General features: G+C 36.2%; 1 protein-coding gene across 6 annotated transcripts in view; it reads right to left on the minus strand.

The window, feature by feature from the left end:
* Window positions 1-13,693, minus strand: part of CDK14 (cyclin dependent kinase 14) — a 635,487-nt gene that overhangs the window by 481,047 nt on the left and 140,747 nt on the right. Inside the window, exon 1 of one of the 6 annotated variants that reach the window (XM_063708270.1) lies at window positions 8,625-8,643. The exons of 4 other annotated variants lie outside the window; for them this stretch is intronic. Coding sequence is in view for 1 of the 2 variants with exons in the window: in XM_019031338.3 (XP_018886883.3) it covers window positions 4,112-4,150 (39 nt within the window). In the remaining variant the exon portion in view is untranslated. Of the gene's footprint in view, window positions 1-4,111; window positions 4,226-8,624; window positions 8,644-13,693 lie in introns of those variants that run through there. One more of the 6 variants, XM_019031338.3, reaches the window with a different exon arrangement.

Raw genomic sequence — 13,693 nt, forward strand, 5'->3', positions numbered from 1 at the left:
GAATTCTAACTAAGTCAAATGAGAAGAATATTATCGTACTTTTTAGCATGTGAGAAAACAGCTGAAGATATTTTTAAAAGACTCAAGGCAGAGTCCTCTAGTCATGATCAAAAAGTAAAAATTTATTACAAGTACGTTGCAGCATGCAATATTTTTTAAGGGTTTTTGTGCTCTTCTTAAGGACGTGAAGGCAGTAAATAAGAAACTACCCACATCACTAAGGCAATTAAATTATAAATACATGGGCCTGAGAAGTCAATGAACTGCAAACACAGAAAATTTGAAAGAAAAAAAAATGTAAGGGCACGTTGAAATCAAATTACTTAAAACAGAAACTAAAAGATAAGGATGACAGAAAATAGTTGATAACTAAATTAATAGAGAAAGGCAATTAGAAAGCATCTTGGTCTAAATAAAAATGAAAACACAAAATACGAAAATGGTGAGATTCAGCTAAAGTAGTACTTTAGCTGTAGGAAAATTTGTAATACTAAATGACTAGAGAAAAGAAGAAAAGTCTCAAAGCAATGACCTCAGCTTCCACCTTAAAATACTAAAAAAAAAAAAATAAATAAAGCAAATAAAAACCAAGATAAGGAGAAGACTGAAATAATAAATAAATGGATATAAATAAAATAGAAAACAGAAAACAATAAAGAAAAATCAATAAAACCAAAAGCTGGTTTTCAGAGAAGTTTTTTTAAAATGATGAACATCTAGCCAGACAGATAAGAGGAAAAAAAAGTAGAAAATATACATCGCCAATATTACTATCAGGAATGGGAGCAGTGACATCACTACAGATTTTCTACAAATATTATAAACAACATTGTGCCAATAAATTCCACAACTTAGATGAAACCAATTATTTGAAAGACAAAAACTATCAAAGCTCACTCAGTTAAAAAAAAATAGATAACATGAATAGGCCTGTGTCTATGACAGGAATTGAATTTGTGGTCAAAAACATTACCACAAAGATAATGCCAGGGCCAGGTGGCACCACAGGTGAAGTTAAACCAAACATTAAAGGAAGTAATGACATCAATTGTACAGAAACCCTTTCAAAATACTGATGAAGAGGATATACTTCCCAATTCATTTTATAAGGCCAGTGTCATTCCAATACCAAAGCCACACAAGAACATTGTAAGGAAACTACACATCAATCTCTCTCATGAACACAGATGCAAAAAATTACTGGTACATCTTGAACAAATTGAATGCAACAATATATAAAGAAGATAGTAAACCATGACAATGTCACACTAATCCCACGAATGCAAGGTTGGCTTAACATTCACAAATCTGTAATTCACCATTTTAAAATACAGTGGTAGGCAGTCTCTAACATGGCTCCCAATAACACCCACTTCTAAGTATTCACACTCTTATGTAATCCCCAGCTCTTGAGTGTGGGCTGCATTTGTTGACTTGTATCCCATAAATATAATACGGCAAAAATCACAGGATACCGCTTCTGAGAAAACATTATAAGAACAATGTTTCTTCTATTTTGGTGCTCTCTCTGCCTTGAGTATCCCCTCTTAGATCACCAGACCTGGGGAAAGCCGGCTGCCATGCCATGAGGCAGCCCTGTGGAGAGGCACATGTGCAGAAAGACTAGGGCCTGCAAACAACCTTGTGAGTCAAGTTTTCAGGGCCAACCACAGTTCCAGCTTCCTGCTTGACTGGACTCTCATAAGAGACCCTGAGCCAGCTAAGGAGCATCTGCAAGAGACCCATAAGAACTAAGATTTTTAAAAAATGTATGTAGTTTTAAGATGTTAAGTTATGGGATAATTTGTTATGAAGCAATTAATACACAGTTTTTTAAAAATCATATGATCATCTCAATAGACTCAGAAAAAAGCATTTGATAAATTCAGCATCCATTCACAATAAAAACTCTCAACAAACTAAAAACAGAGTAAAACTTCCTCAAACTGATAGAGAGCATCTACCAAAAAATTACATGTAACATCATACTTAATGCTGAGAAACTACATGCTTTTCACCTAAAAACAGGAAAAATTCAAGGACATCCACTTTCACAAACACTTTGATTTAATATTGTATTTTAAGTTCTAGAAAATACAATAAAGCAAAAAAAGTCATTTGTTGGCTTCAGGAAACAGAGGAACTCCAATTAGAAATTCTGACGGCTTTCTGAACCCATACAATTTAAGCAAGAGAAACTGTTACAGAATCTACTGCAAGTACAGCTTTCTCTCCATCTTCACGCCTTAACGGCCTTACAATACATGAGTCAGGTAGTCTCTCATTTAATGGATCTGACTATGGCACAGTTGATAATCATAAAAATCAGTAGAAACTATGCACCTGTGAAAAACCAACATCTCTAAAGTATTCTATCATTAAGACAGAAGAGGGCCGCCTTTCCCTCATTTTTGAGAAAAAAAAATTTAACAAGGTTCTCAACTTAAAATATTTCCCATAAATATTCTTAAACATTTCACGTTTACAATTTTTGCTAACTACTAGCAAACTACAAAATAAAAGTAGAAAACAATCAACTTAGCTGGGCATGGTGATACACACCTGTAGTCCCAGCATTTGGGAAGCTGTGGCAGGTGGATCATTTGAGCTCAGGAGTTCGAGACCAACCTGGGCAACGTGGAAAAACCCTGTCTCTACAAAACAAATATAAAAATTAGGCGGGTGTGGTGGTGCACACCTGTAGTCCCACCTACTCAGGAGGCTGAGGTGGACAGATCTCTTGAGCCAGGGAGGGCAAAGCTGCAGTGAGCTGCAGAGTCTGTGCCACTATGCTCCATGTACTCCAGCCTGGGCAACATAGTGAGACCCTATCTCAAAAAGGGAAAAGGGAAAGGGGAAAGGGTGGGGGAAGGGAAAGAGAAAATGGAAAAGGGGGAAGAGGGGTAAGAGGGGAGAAGGGAGAAGAGGAGTAAGAGGGGAGAAAAGGGGAGGGTAGGAGAGCTCTTAGAATAAATTTAAGTATCCAGAGTGCATGAAGAGAAAAGCGAGCAGCCTGGGTCTTAGCAATGAAAGAGGGCTCTGGAGGACACAGTATACACTGGCACTACTCCCCTGCGTACAAGTCTTCAGTTGAATGCTTACATTAACTTGTCAGCAATCTGAATAAATGCTTCCCACCCCAAATAGAATCTGTCTTTCTGCCCACAGCAAAATGCTTATGGTCAGTGCAGTAAAAGGTCTTAGTAAAAGATAAAACCTCATATATTAAAAAAACTCAGAGACAGAAGTATGGAATGTCAAATTGGAAAAAATCACTGAGAACCCAAACCTCAAAAACACAGACTCTTCCAACCACCAAACAGTAGCCCTTTTATCCACTACTAACTTTCATGTGCACCCCTAGTGCCCAGATTTTGGCCTATGTTCCAGTTCTCCAGTAAGGAAAGGAAGAAATCTTTGGAAAGTAATAGATTCCAGTTCACAGTGCAGGAAGTGTGAAAGAGCCAGGAAACATCCAGCTGTTACCAGAAAACTGGCATCCTTTCAAAAATGTCAGGGATTGTGCTAGAAGGACAAAGGAATCTGCCTAAAGGAGCTCCCAACGACCAAACTGTGATTATTTATTTGAGCATCAAAAGGAAAAATAAAAGTATGGTTAAATAGAACAAGATGAGTTGCTGAAAGACCATGAGTTCATTATGATTTCAAAAGAGAAAAGTTACTATAAAGGCCAAATGGCAGCTATAATATAAAAGAAGTATGAATATAATACAATATGGTTGATTTTAAGATACAGAACTGTGAGTAAGCCAAGAAGTGCTAGAAAAAAAGTACCAAGGAACTGTATCAAGGACAGGAATGAATGATCAGGGCCTGTGGGGAGGGTCCAAGCAGCATGAGTGTAGAAAGAAAAGCAACACAGCGTGTTCCAATGACAGCAGACCAGGTGGGTGGATGTAATGCAACAGGCTAAAGGGCAGGTGATGTTGCCTAAGCAACGTATTACAAAGTACACATCTGGTGGAGATAAACAAGATTAAAAAGAAAACCTATGTGAACCAGTGTGGAAAGCATTTTTTTAAGGAAGTTAAATTTTAATAATACATATGAAATTTAACCCTTAAAAAGAAAACTCAGCTTAACTGCCAACCCGTGACTCAGATGTGAATCTCCGACTTGAAAAAAGCATCCAGGACCCCAACAGTCAATAACTCAGATCCTGTAACCGTGGCTGTTCTGAGAAGGAATTCTTTTACTTGTGGTCCTGTAAAGATTACAAAATCCCAAAAAGACACAAAAAATATTATTACTGAACTCCCTGGAAGAAATCTAAATAAGTAGATCTATAACCCTAGAAAGGTATAAAAAAAATAGAGAAATAATAATAAGATTACATAAACCCACACTGTTAATAAGTATAGTAATATATTAATAATCTGCAATAATTACATTTATGTATGTCTTCTTTGTTTAAAAGTATCTAGAATATGGCAAAATAATCAGTCACACTAAATTAGTATATGACATTAAGGGAATTTAATTAGGTCAATAATCAATGCTTAAATAGAAACAAATTGGTTTTCAAAATTACATTTCTTAGCTACATATATTCTTAAAGATGTGGGCACTTGGCCAAATACAAAGGCCATGAGCTGTGAACATTCTGGATACAGGAGACCCTCAGACATTCTACGCACTGTCCATCAGCTTCACTGTCCTTCACACATGCTTTCTCACCGCCCTCAGCCTGAAAACCTTCCTCCCACCAAGCCATGACTTGTCTCCAAAATTGCCTTTGCCTAGATGCACTTGTTGATTAAATCCCAGACCAATCCTTTATTAAGAATTCACTTCAGTGAATTTAGTCTGCTCCAATATTTTGCATATCTTAGACTGTAATTATTCTTTTTGTGATACTTTAATGTCAACAACCTGATTATCTCTTCCACAGGGCAAGGACTGTCTTATAGCTCCCTAAAGTACTTTTCCCTTCGAATCTCCTCTTGAAGAGTCCAGTAAAGATTTGTTCATTAACTCGTGGAAAATAAGGAACTTCCACAGGTTAAAAATGGTTTTCTCAAATCATGGGTCCAGAAGAAAATATCTTTGGCACCTCTGCCCAAGGCAAATTCCAGTAGACAGCTATGCTATCAGTATCGTGTGAAAACAAGACAGAAATTCTAATATCAATGAGAACTAAGAATAGTCTTCTTCATGACTGTACTTTTTCATACTACTTGTTCCATTTAGAAACTGAAGTAACAAAAATCACATAAGCAGGGATGTCTCCTGGTATTCGAAAACATATAAAAAGAAGAAATCATCACAAATACCAAAATAAACTTTTTTTTCCAGTAAATTCAATAGAAGCTAGAATTTCAAACTTGCTTTGAGATGCACCCACACATATGGATATTCATCTGAAGCGATTAATTTGGTCTACTCATTATTAACAGGAACTTGTTCATTTGCTGGCAAACTCAAACCTGAGTAAAAATTGTTAGAAATTCAGTGTATGAGGCTCCAAAAGTCACAGTTTGACCTACGATTCTAGCTTAGAGCTATGTAAAATCCAGACAACTGTCTACTGAACTCACAGCAGCGGATTTGAAAGAGCACAACTTAATTCAGTTAAGGTTGGCATTCATTTCAAGTGAATTCATTCGGTCTGAAAATTGTCCCTTTGAATCACCCGTTTTCTGGTGATTAGCATTTTACTGGGTTCAGAGTCTGATCTTCTCTACTACTTCACTCCACACTCTTAGTTGAAGGCAGACACTGGAAAAGAATTGGTTTAAAAGACTCCAGGTTAACCCACAGCAGATATGTATCATGCGTCAGGCTGTAGCTAGGTCATGCTCTTTTGATATTCATGAAAGGAATATCCATCACAGGTCCAATGCAAAACTATGAAATAAGCAAAAATCTTGACAACCTCTTTCATTTGTTTTTTTCCCTTTGTCCAATACCCCAGGAGGGCCTGATGGCTTTATCCTACTCAAAATCTGCTCCCAATATAAAAAAATCATCAGTCATTTATAAGTTTTTGAGCACTTAAATCGTAGTACTACCTCTCCCAGAATTATCTGAACTTTAAGCGTTACAGAACAAGAAGTTTTCTCCCTTATAAAAGTAATTTCAGCTATTAAGGATAGATGTGCAAGAGTTTTGGGTAGAAGAGAGAGGTAGGAAGAATTAGAATCATTGCCACTAGAATCATAACCAATGATAACTGCCTTCATCTATAACTTAAATCTGTCAAATCTAAAAGTATGCTTTCCTCTCTTCGCTTGCTGTCTTCTCTATTTTCTCCCTAATAGTATGTGTGTGTATGTATGTGTGTATACACAGAGATGGCAGTAAGAGTGGCTATATAGAGCAAAGATATGTACACATATAGAAGGATATATGCAAGAATGTGTTTTTTACTTACAGCTTTGTTTTATGAGAACCAAGATCCTGCCTAAAGTCACCTTCAGAACATTACCTAATATACATGCAAACATACCGCCCATAGAAGTCAGAACTAAGCGCCTCAAGACAAGCCACTTAAATTCCCCAGATCTCAGTCTTCTCATCTGTAAAATGATACAGATCTGTTTTAGCTCTAATGTTCTACTATGAACTTTAGGCAGCAGTTTGCAGCTGGTAAATAATTTTAGATAGGTCAACTAGTAAAGTCTCACACAAAAATTCACTTCTTTGTGCTTCCTTTGTGTTCCACTTTCCCTTAGAATTTTAGGATTTAGAAAGGACAAAGCCAGGTACATACCATGTATACACTTCTCTTAATGTCTCCAGTCTTTTCAGATTTTCCTTAACTCTGACATCCTGGCACTGTTTCTCAGTGGTGGCATCCTGGGCATTTTGGCTGAAAATTATTTGGGTGCAGCATTTGCACAGCAGTACACGTTGTAGATCATCTGGCAACCATGGTTCTGTCTACTAAATGCTAGTCCTGCCCTTATATCATTGTCACTGTCACAATCAAAAATGCCCTCACTACCAACTACATCATTTTTAGATTGTACTTTATAATTTGCTACTGAAATATATGTTATTATATATTCTTATATAAGCTACTGTAGAATTTGTTTTCAAGTGTTTGGTTTATTTTGGTGGGGTGGGGGGAGCTCTGTCTTTGCTGAGCACTGTTTCTCACGTGTTTGTATTTCCATGACCAGAGTGTAAACACCTTGAGCACACAAACCATATCTTCTATTTCTTTAGTGTTCCCAAAGCACAAAAGACCGGGCATGAAATAGTTCTGTTAATATTTACTCAATGATGGATTGTTTTACTAATTATAAGCTTTCCCCTTTAACTAAAAATAGGCCATTAAAAAAATTAAGACCTGAGAAACTACATTAAAAACAAGGTACCTTCTGAGTTGAGATATTTTCCAGTCATAAAAACACTTCACCAGATGTTTCCATTCATCAGAATTCAATGTCTAACATTGTGATTTAGTTTTAAAATGCTTATTTTTCTACTACACGGTTTCTTTGGCATCTGACCCAATTTCACTTAAATCCTGAATTCCTCAGCTAGTGGACACTGCTGAATGGAGGACTCTTGAGGACACCACATTCCTTTATGCTGCTTCAGTGACCTTTACGCTGCTTCAGTGACTGTAGTTTTGTTACATCCCTTACTGGACTTCAATGCTTGCCATTAATAGGCTTGATAACTGTTTCGCTAATTCTATTATGGAATATTAGGTAGTCTTTCCAGAAGCTTAAGCTTTGGTATATGTTGCTAAAATAATTTTATTTAGTCACTTTCTCTTCTGTGATAATTACACATTTCAGATGAGATACAGTTTTGTTTATAGGCTCATATAGGTAGACGCCTATATTTCCTGACTTCTATACTTCTTCATTTTGATGCCTATACTTCTTCATTTTGTCCAAATCATAATGATAAATTTAACGTAAGGTTTTAATGAGCACTCATAGCAAGGGTAGAATTACCAGCCCTATTGTTAGTTGTCTGTATAAGTTTTTCAGAATGTAGTTAGCTTTGCGACCAGAATTTCATCTGGAAAAGTTAACCCCTTGCTGTTTGCAGACTGGCAGCACTGGAATCACTGGGATCTCAGACCCACTGCAGTTCTACCAAGTCAGAATCTGAATTTTAACAAGATCCCTGGGTGATTTGTGTGCACCTTGAAATTTGAGACATGGTGCACTAAACCATGTAATGATATATTCTGCTGTTATGGTCCAATAAGAGATTGTGATTGTACAGAGGGCAAATTTAGAGGGAAAATTTGTTTCAGTCTCTGTGTACAATGAGTGATAAAAATTTCACTACTCCTTCGGTAACATATTTTACTCAAACTTATCTCAAAAGTTCACGGTAGTTATCAGATAACTCAATATATTTTCAGCTCTGAAATAAAATGTGCAATAATATACATCTAATATGTTTATGAATTTAAACAACCATGGGATTGGAATGAGTGATGAGTAGAGAAGAAAGAATATACATGGGTTATAGCAGCATATATGACATTACTTCCTGCATAGAAATTTATAGATGTATGTGTCTCTAATATAGGAACATTGTTTTGCTGCTAGCCATCATATCTATAAAAACAATTACTATAAAATTATCCTAAGTAGAATCGAATTCAGAATCTTGCTTTGCTTACTACTTACTAGGGTTTATTTGGTAGCTTTGGAGGAAAAACTTAGAAGGAAGTCACCTCAGGATCTAGAAAAGAAATTTGAAAAGGAACTTAAATTTGTGAAGAGTACCATGTATCCTAAAACAGATCCTCCTTTGGTGTGGGTGTGAGGGGAGTCTTTGGCCCAAATGGCATAACTGAACATTTCCCACTCCAGTTAAATCCTACTCTGATTATGTGAAAAGCCAGATGAGATGTCTTTCAGAAACTGTTTCCACTAAAAACATTAAATATCCCAAAAAGGTCAACAAGAGAAAGAAGAAAGTATGTACATTTTCTGACTTCCAGTTGACATCCACAATTATATGCTGGTTAAAATGCCATCATGGAAAAAAGACAGAGTCAGGAGTGCAGAATTCATATCATACGACCAAATGGTATGTGTTAAGAGGTGAAATATTAAAATTGATATCTATATTCCCCCCACCCCTCAACAAAACATTTATAGCCAAAGGGCTCAGAAATGGGACACAAGAGATGAGAAGCTCCAAGCACAGCAAGCCGGTGACTTTGTTTTGAGATTCTACAAAACACAGCGTTTTCCAATCTACAAAATTCCCATAGCTGCACTGGGGAAACGGAATACCTATTCTCTACAAAATAGAAAAATCAAGCTACACAAAGTGGCTCACACTGCATGGCTAATTAGTTTCTTCATCAAGACACTATTCTCTTAAAGCTCTTATTCTAGAAAAAAAAAAAAAAACAAGGTCTATTCCTGCAAATAAAAACTTTTTCTCCCTCTCCCACAGGATTTACAGGTTTAAATATAGCTTTTCTTTTTTAGGTTTTGCCTTGGGTTCTACCTGAAAAGGGGAAAACAGAGTGTATTTCCAAAGGACTCCACAACATATAGCAGTATGAACTAAGCTGGCGAAGGGGACTGACTGTTAACTACTCTGATTTAAAAACTAAAAATGTCTACCATGCCAGAAGCACTAACCACTAATAAACAGAAGAGGCTGATCTCAGATTCATAGACTTGAAATCAGTAATATGGTCCAGGACGCTTTCTACCTATACACACATATGCTTAATGTTTGAGGGGTATTTTTAAACATCACAGGGACTGCAGAAGCTCACTTGTCTCAAAGGCCGTGCAAAAGACAGTCTCAAGTGCCTTCTGAATTCTGTTTGGTTTCACTTTTGAGTTTCACTAAACCACCCCTGGCTTCTTTGTACTAAACCAGGCCAGTTCTTCCTTCATGTCTATACCTTTCAAATATCTGTAGCTCACTATTCTGTCCCTCATGTAAAATACAGCATCCAGAAGGTACAATAACATTAAAACATGAAAACTGAAGAGAAAACACTACTGGAGATATGACTGATCCTTTAGGATCTGAATTCTTTCCCCAGGAACCATATGAACAGCATTTAAAAATAAAGATTATAAATATTTTTAAATTCCTTCCCTAAAGGAGAAATAAAATTGTGTACTATCTTCTTACTCCGAAACAGATGGCTATATAAATACAACATACATCTCCAAATCTACAATAGCCATCTTTTTAATAAAATGTAAATGTATTATTAGTGCTTGGATAATAATTTAGTGGTTGATGTCAAGAATGATGTTATAAAGTTTAAAAGTTTAATGTTTTTCTTCTTATAAAATAAATCTAGATGCAAACTCCATCAAAGTGTTCAGGAAAATATAGGGCATCACTCAATATAGAATTGACTTTTGAAGCTCTTAACATTTTCAGAGAATCATATATGGGTCACTAACCACACAGAGCTTATGAAGAGAAACACTGGGAACAATGAACCTTTGAGGAGAAAATGGAAGTATCTTTCAATGTTGCTTTAACAATTGATTCATCTATTATAAAGAGCCAAAATTTCAGCAATAATAAATTTGACAGTAACCCATTAATAACACTCCTAACTGATTTCATGAAGACCAGTTCTGTAAACCTTTCCTGTAGCTGAGAAAAGTCAATACCAAATCCCGCCTGAGAGATGCAAGGTGAATAGAGCAAAGCAGTGGGATACACACATCCTGCTGTTTGTCTGTCACCTGAAAACAAACCCCAGTGCTTCCAGAAGCGTTTCACTGTCAACTTTGTATTTTTAGCAAGATTTCATTTACCTGAGGAATAAGCTGCTGGGGCAAATGTGTTATCAACTGGGCCGAAAAGTAAGTCTAAAGAACATTTACCCTTCCAAAGTCTGCCAGATGATAAACAGGATATTGGAGCTTTCTGTTACATCCTCCTTTTATCCACTCAGACTCAATAACACTAAGAAATAATTACATATGCTCTATAGTCAAACTACAGGAGGATCTTGGGCAAGATATAATGCAGCTGATAGAAAAGAGATGGAAATCAAGGATTTCTAGATGAGATGACGATGATGATGATGGCTAACTTGTTGAGCTCTTATTACATAAATTACTATAAAAATGCTTTAAAAATAGCTTCCCAATTAATCTCTACAACAACCTCATAAGAAAGGTGACTAGTATTATCTCAATTTTGCAGATGGTTACATTGAGGCACACATGAATTAAGTAACATGTCCAAGGCCACACAGAAAATAAACACAGGAGATGGGATTGATTACAGGACTCTGAATACAAAGGGCAAGCTCTTGACCACTGTATTGTCTTTTGTACATGTCCCCTGGGACTTACATCCTGAGAGAAGTAAACAAAAAACAACTTTATCTACAATTCTCTCCATTTCTCTCCATTCTCTCTTATCTCTCCTGATGAAAAAAAAAAAAAAGTACTTCCAAAGCTGTGCAAAATAACTGCTCACTGGTTTAAGGTTTTCTGGCCCATCTTCCCTCTCTCCCCACAAACCTACCAAATTTAACATGCATTTGATTAATCTGATTCTGAATTAGTCTCATAATAAAAGTCAGGCCATAACAGAAAAACAGTTAGGAGGACAGAAAAACAGTTAGGGGGACAGAAAGCAAGACCCATTAAGAAGAAGCAGGCTTAGTTGGGAAGACTCAGGTATTGGATATTGCTATGTTGAATCTTCTTCCTCTATAAATGGTTGGGTCCCCTGGATAGCGAGTTAAAAGCATGGATATAAACTGCTGACTGACCCAGTGTAAGAACTGTCAAAATGGTCGACAGAAAATAAATGAACAGCACTGAGGCCTTAACTTGGCTTTCTAAAAAGGGTCCCCTCAGAAAAACCATCTGGATTTATGGAAGCAGTATCAGGAAGAAATCTGAGAAACAGAAAGCTGTATTGATGAAGCTAGGCTTACCTCATCCAACGGAAAACTTCTTAATATGGCATCAAATTTACACCCTCTACTATTTCTGTCAAACTCAGAGGATACTTGGGGTTTTCTGGTTGTTTCCACTGAAAACAGGGGTGGGGAGTGAAAGAAGGCCCACGGTGGGCAGCAGGAGACTGAGTTTCCCTCTCACGTTGGCTAATGAATGATAATGAACCAATTAAATAACACAATTTCTAAAGTACCTGCCAGCTCTAAGAGTCTCTGACTCTGTAAGAAGACCTCAACATGATCAGTCTTTGCTTATGAAGTGAAATAGAGAAAGGAGACGCAAGTACAGTGGGTGAAATTCAAATGTTAATAATGACAAAAGCCACGGCCCAGCTTCCAATTATTTCAGCTGAATGCTGCTATCAGCAAAGAATTGATGTGAAAATCTTAGCATCTCAATTATAATACATCCATAGATAAATATATGAAAATAATATATAATATATCCATAACTCTTTCTCTCAGTGCATTTCTATTCCTTATTCCTTGCCCTTTCCCATAGGCTATTTTAGTATATCTAAAGTATTTATTATGATGTCCATATAGGAACTTGATTCATGTCATCATATGAGGAAAAACTGCTGTCTATCCCATATAAAAATTAAAGAATTCATTAAGAAGGAATGAAATTCTGATACATGATACAACATGGATGAACCCTGAAAACATGCTAAAACACGGCAGAGACAAAAGAAAAAATACATATGACTCAATTTAATCTACTATGAGGTACCTAGAATGCCAAACTCACAGACACAGAAAGTAGAATAAGATTACCAGGGGCAGGGGGAAGGGGAATGGGGAGTTACTATTTAATGAGAGCAGGGTAGGGTTTCTGTTTGGGTTGATGAAAAAGTTCTGGAAATGGATAGTGGTGATGGTTGAAAACACTGTGAATATATTTAATGCCACTGAATTATAAACTTAAAACTGGTAATAATGGCAAGATTTGTGTTATATATATTTTACCACAATAAAAAATATCAAAGCATACAATATCTCCTTCATAACTACCAAAATGAAAAAAAAAACTTGCCACATATTTTCTCTTTGAAATATTTTTAAAAGTAGACTGTAGCTGGGTGCAGTGGCTAATGCCTGTAATCGCAGTACTTTGGAAGGCCAAAGCAGGAGGGTCACATGAGTCCAGGAGCTCAAGACAAACCTGGCCAACATAGTGAGACCCTCGGCTCAACTGAAAAAAAAAAAAAGTAGTAGACTATAAGTTCCATAAGAACCAGGACTAGATCTGTTTTACTCACCACTATTACACAACAGACTCCAAAAATGTTTAACCAAAAAATGCTTTTTTAAAAGGAGAGGATTAAAAAGCACCAAACTGACTATCCATGAGAAAGTATAATGGGGCATATTCCAGGGGAAAATACTAACACAACTATATCTAAGCTTCTTCAGGAAAATGTACTGTTTCATCCATACTTCCTTTATAGCAGGTCTTACAATGTTTTACACATAGTAGGTGGCTAATCAATATTTGCAGAATGAGAGAAATATCGTATGATTATAAAATCAGTCACATTACTGCTCTACTTTTTAAAAATTACTTTTCACAAACTTACAATTCCTTCTGTCACAGGATGAAAAAAAAATCCTCACAACTCACACAAATTAAAGGTAAAAATATAAATAGCTAAAACACAAGATTCTCAGAAAAAGAAACAGTAAACACAGGGCGCATCATCTTCCAAACAGAAAAAAAAAGTTTAAAAAAAAAGAGAGGTAAATTTGATCTATCTTTGGAAGAAAATCCAAATATTCACT

This window comes from Gorilla gorilla, chromosome 6, assembly GCF_029281585.2.
Source record: "Gorilla gorilla gorilla isolate KB3781 chromosome 6, NHGRI_mGorGor1-v2.1_pri, whole genome shotgun sequence".
NCBI classification, from domain to species: domain Eukaryota; kingdom Metazoa; phylum Chordata; class Mammalia; order Primates; family Hominidae; genus Gorilla; species Gorilla gorilla.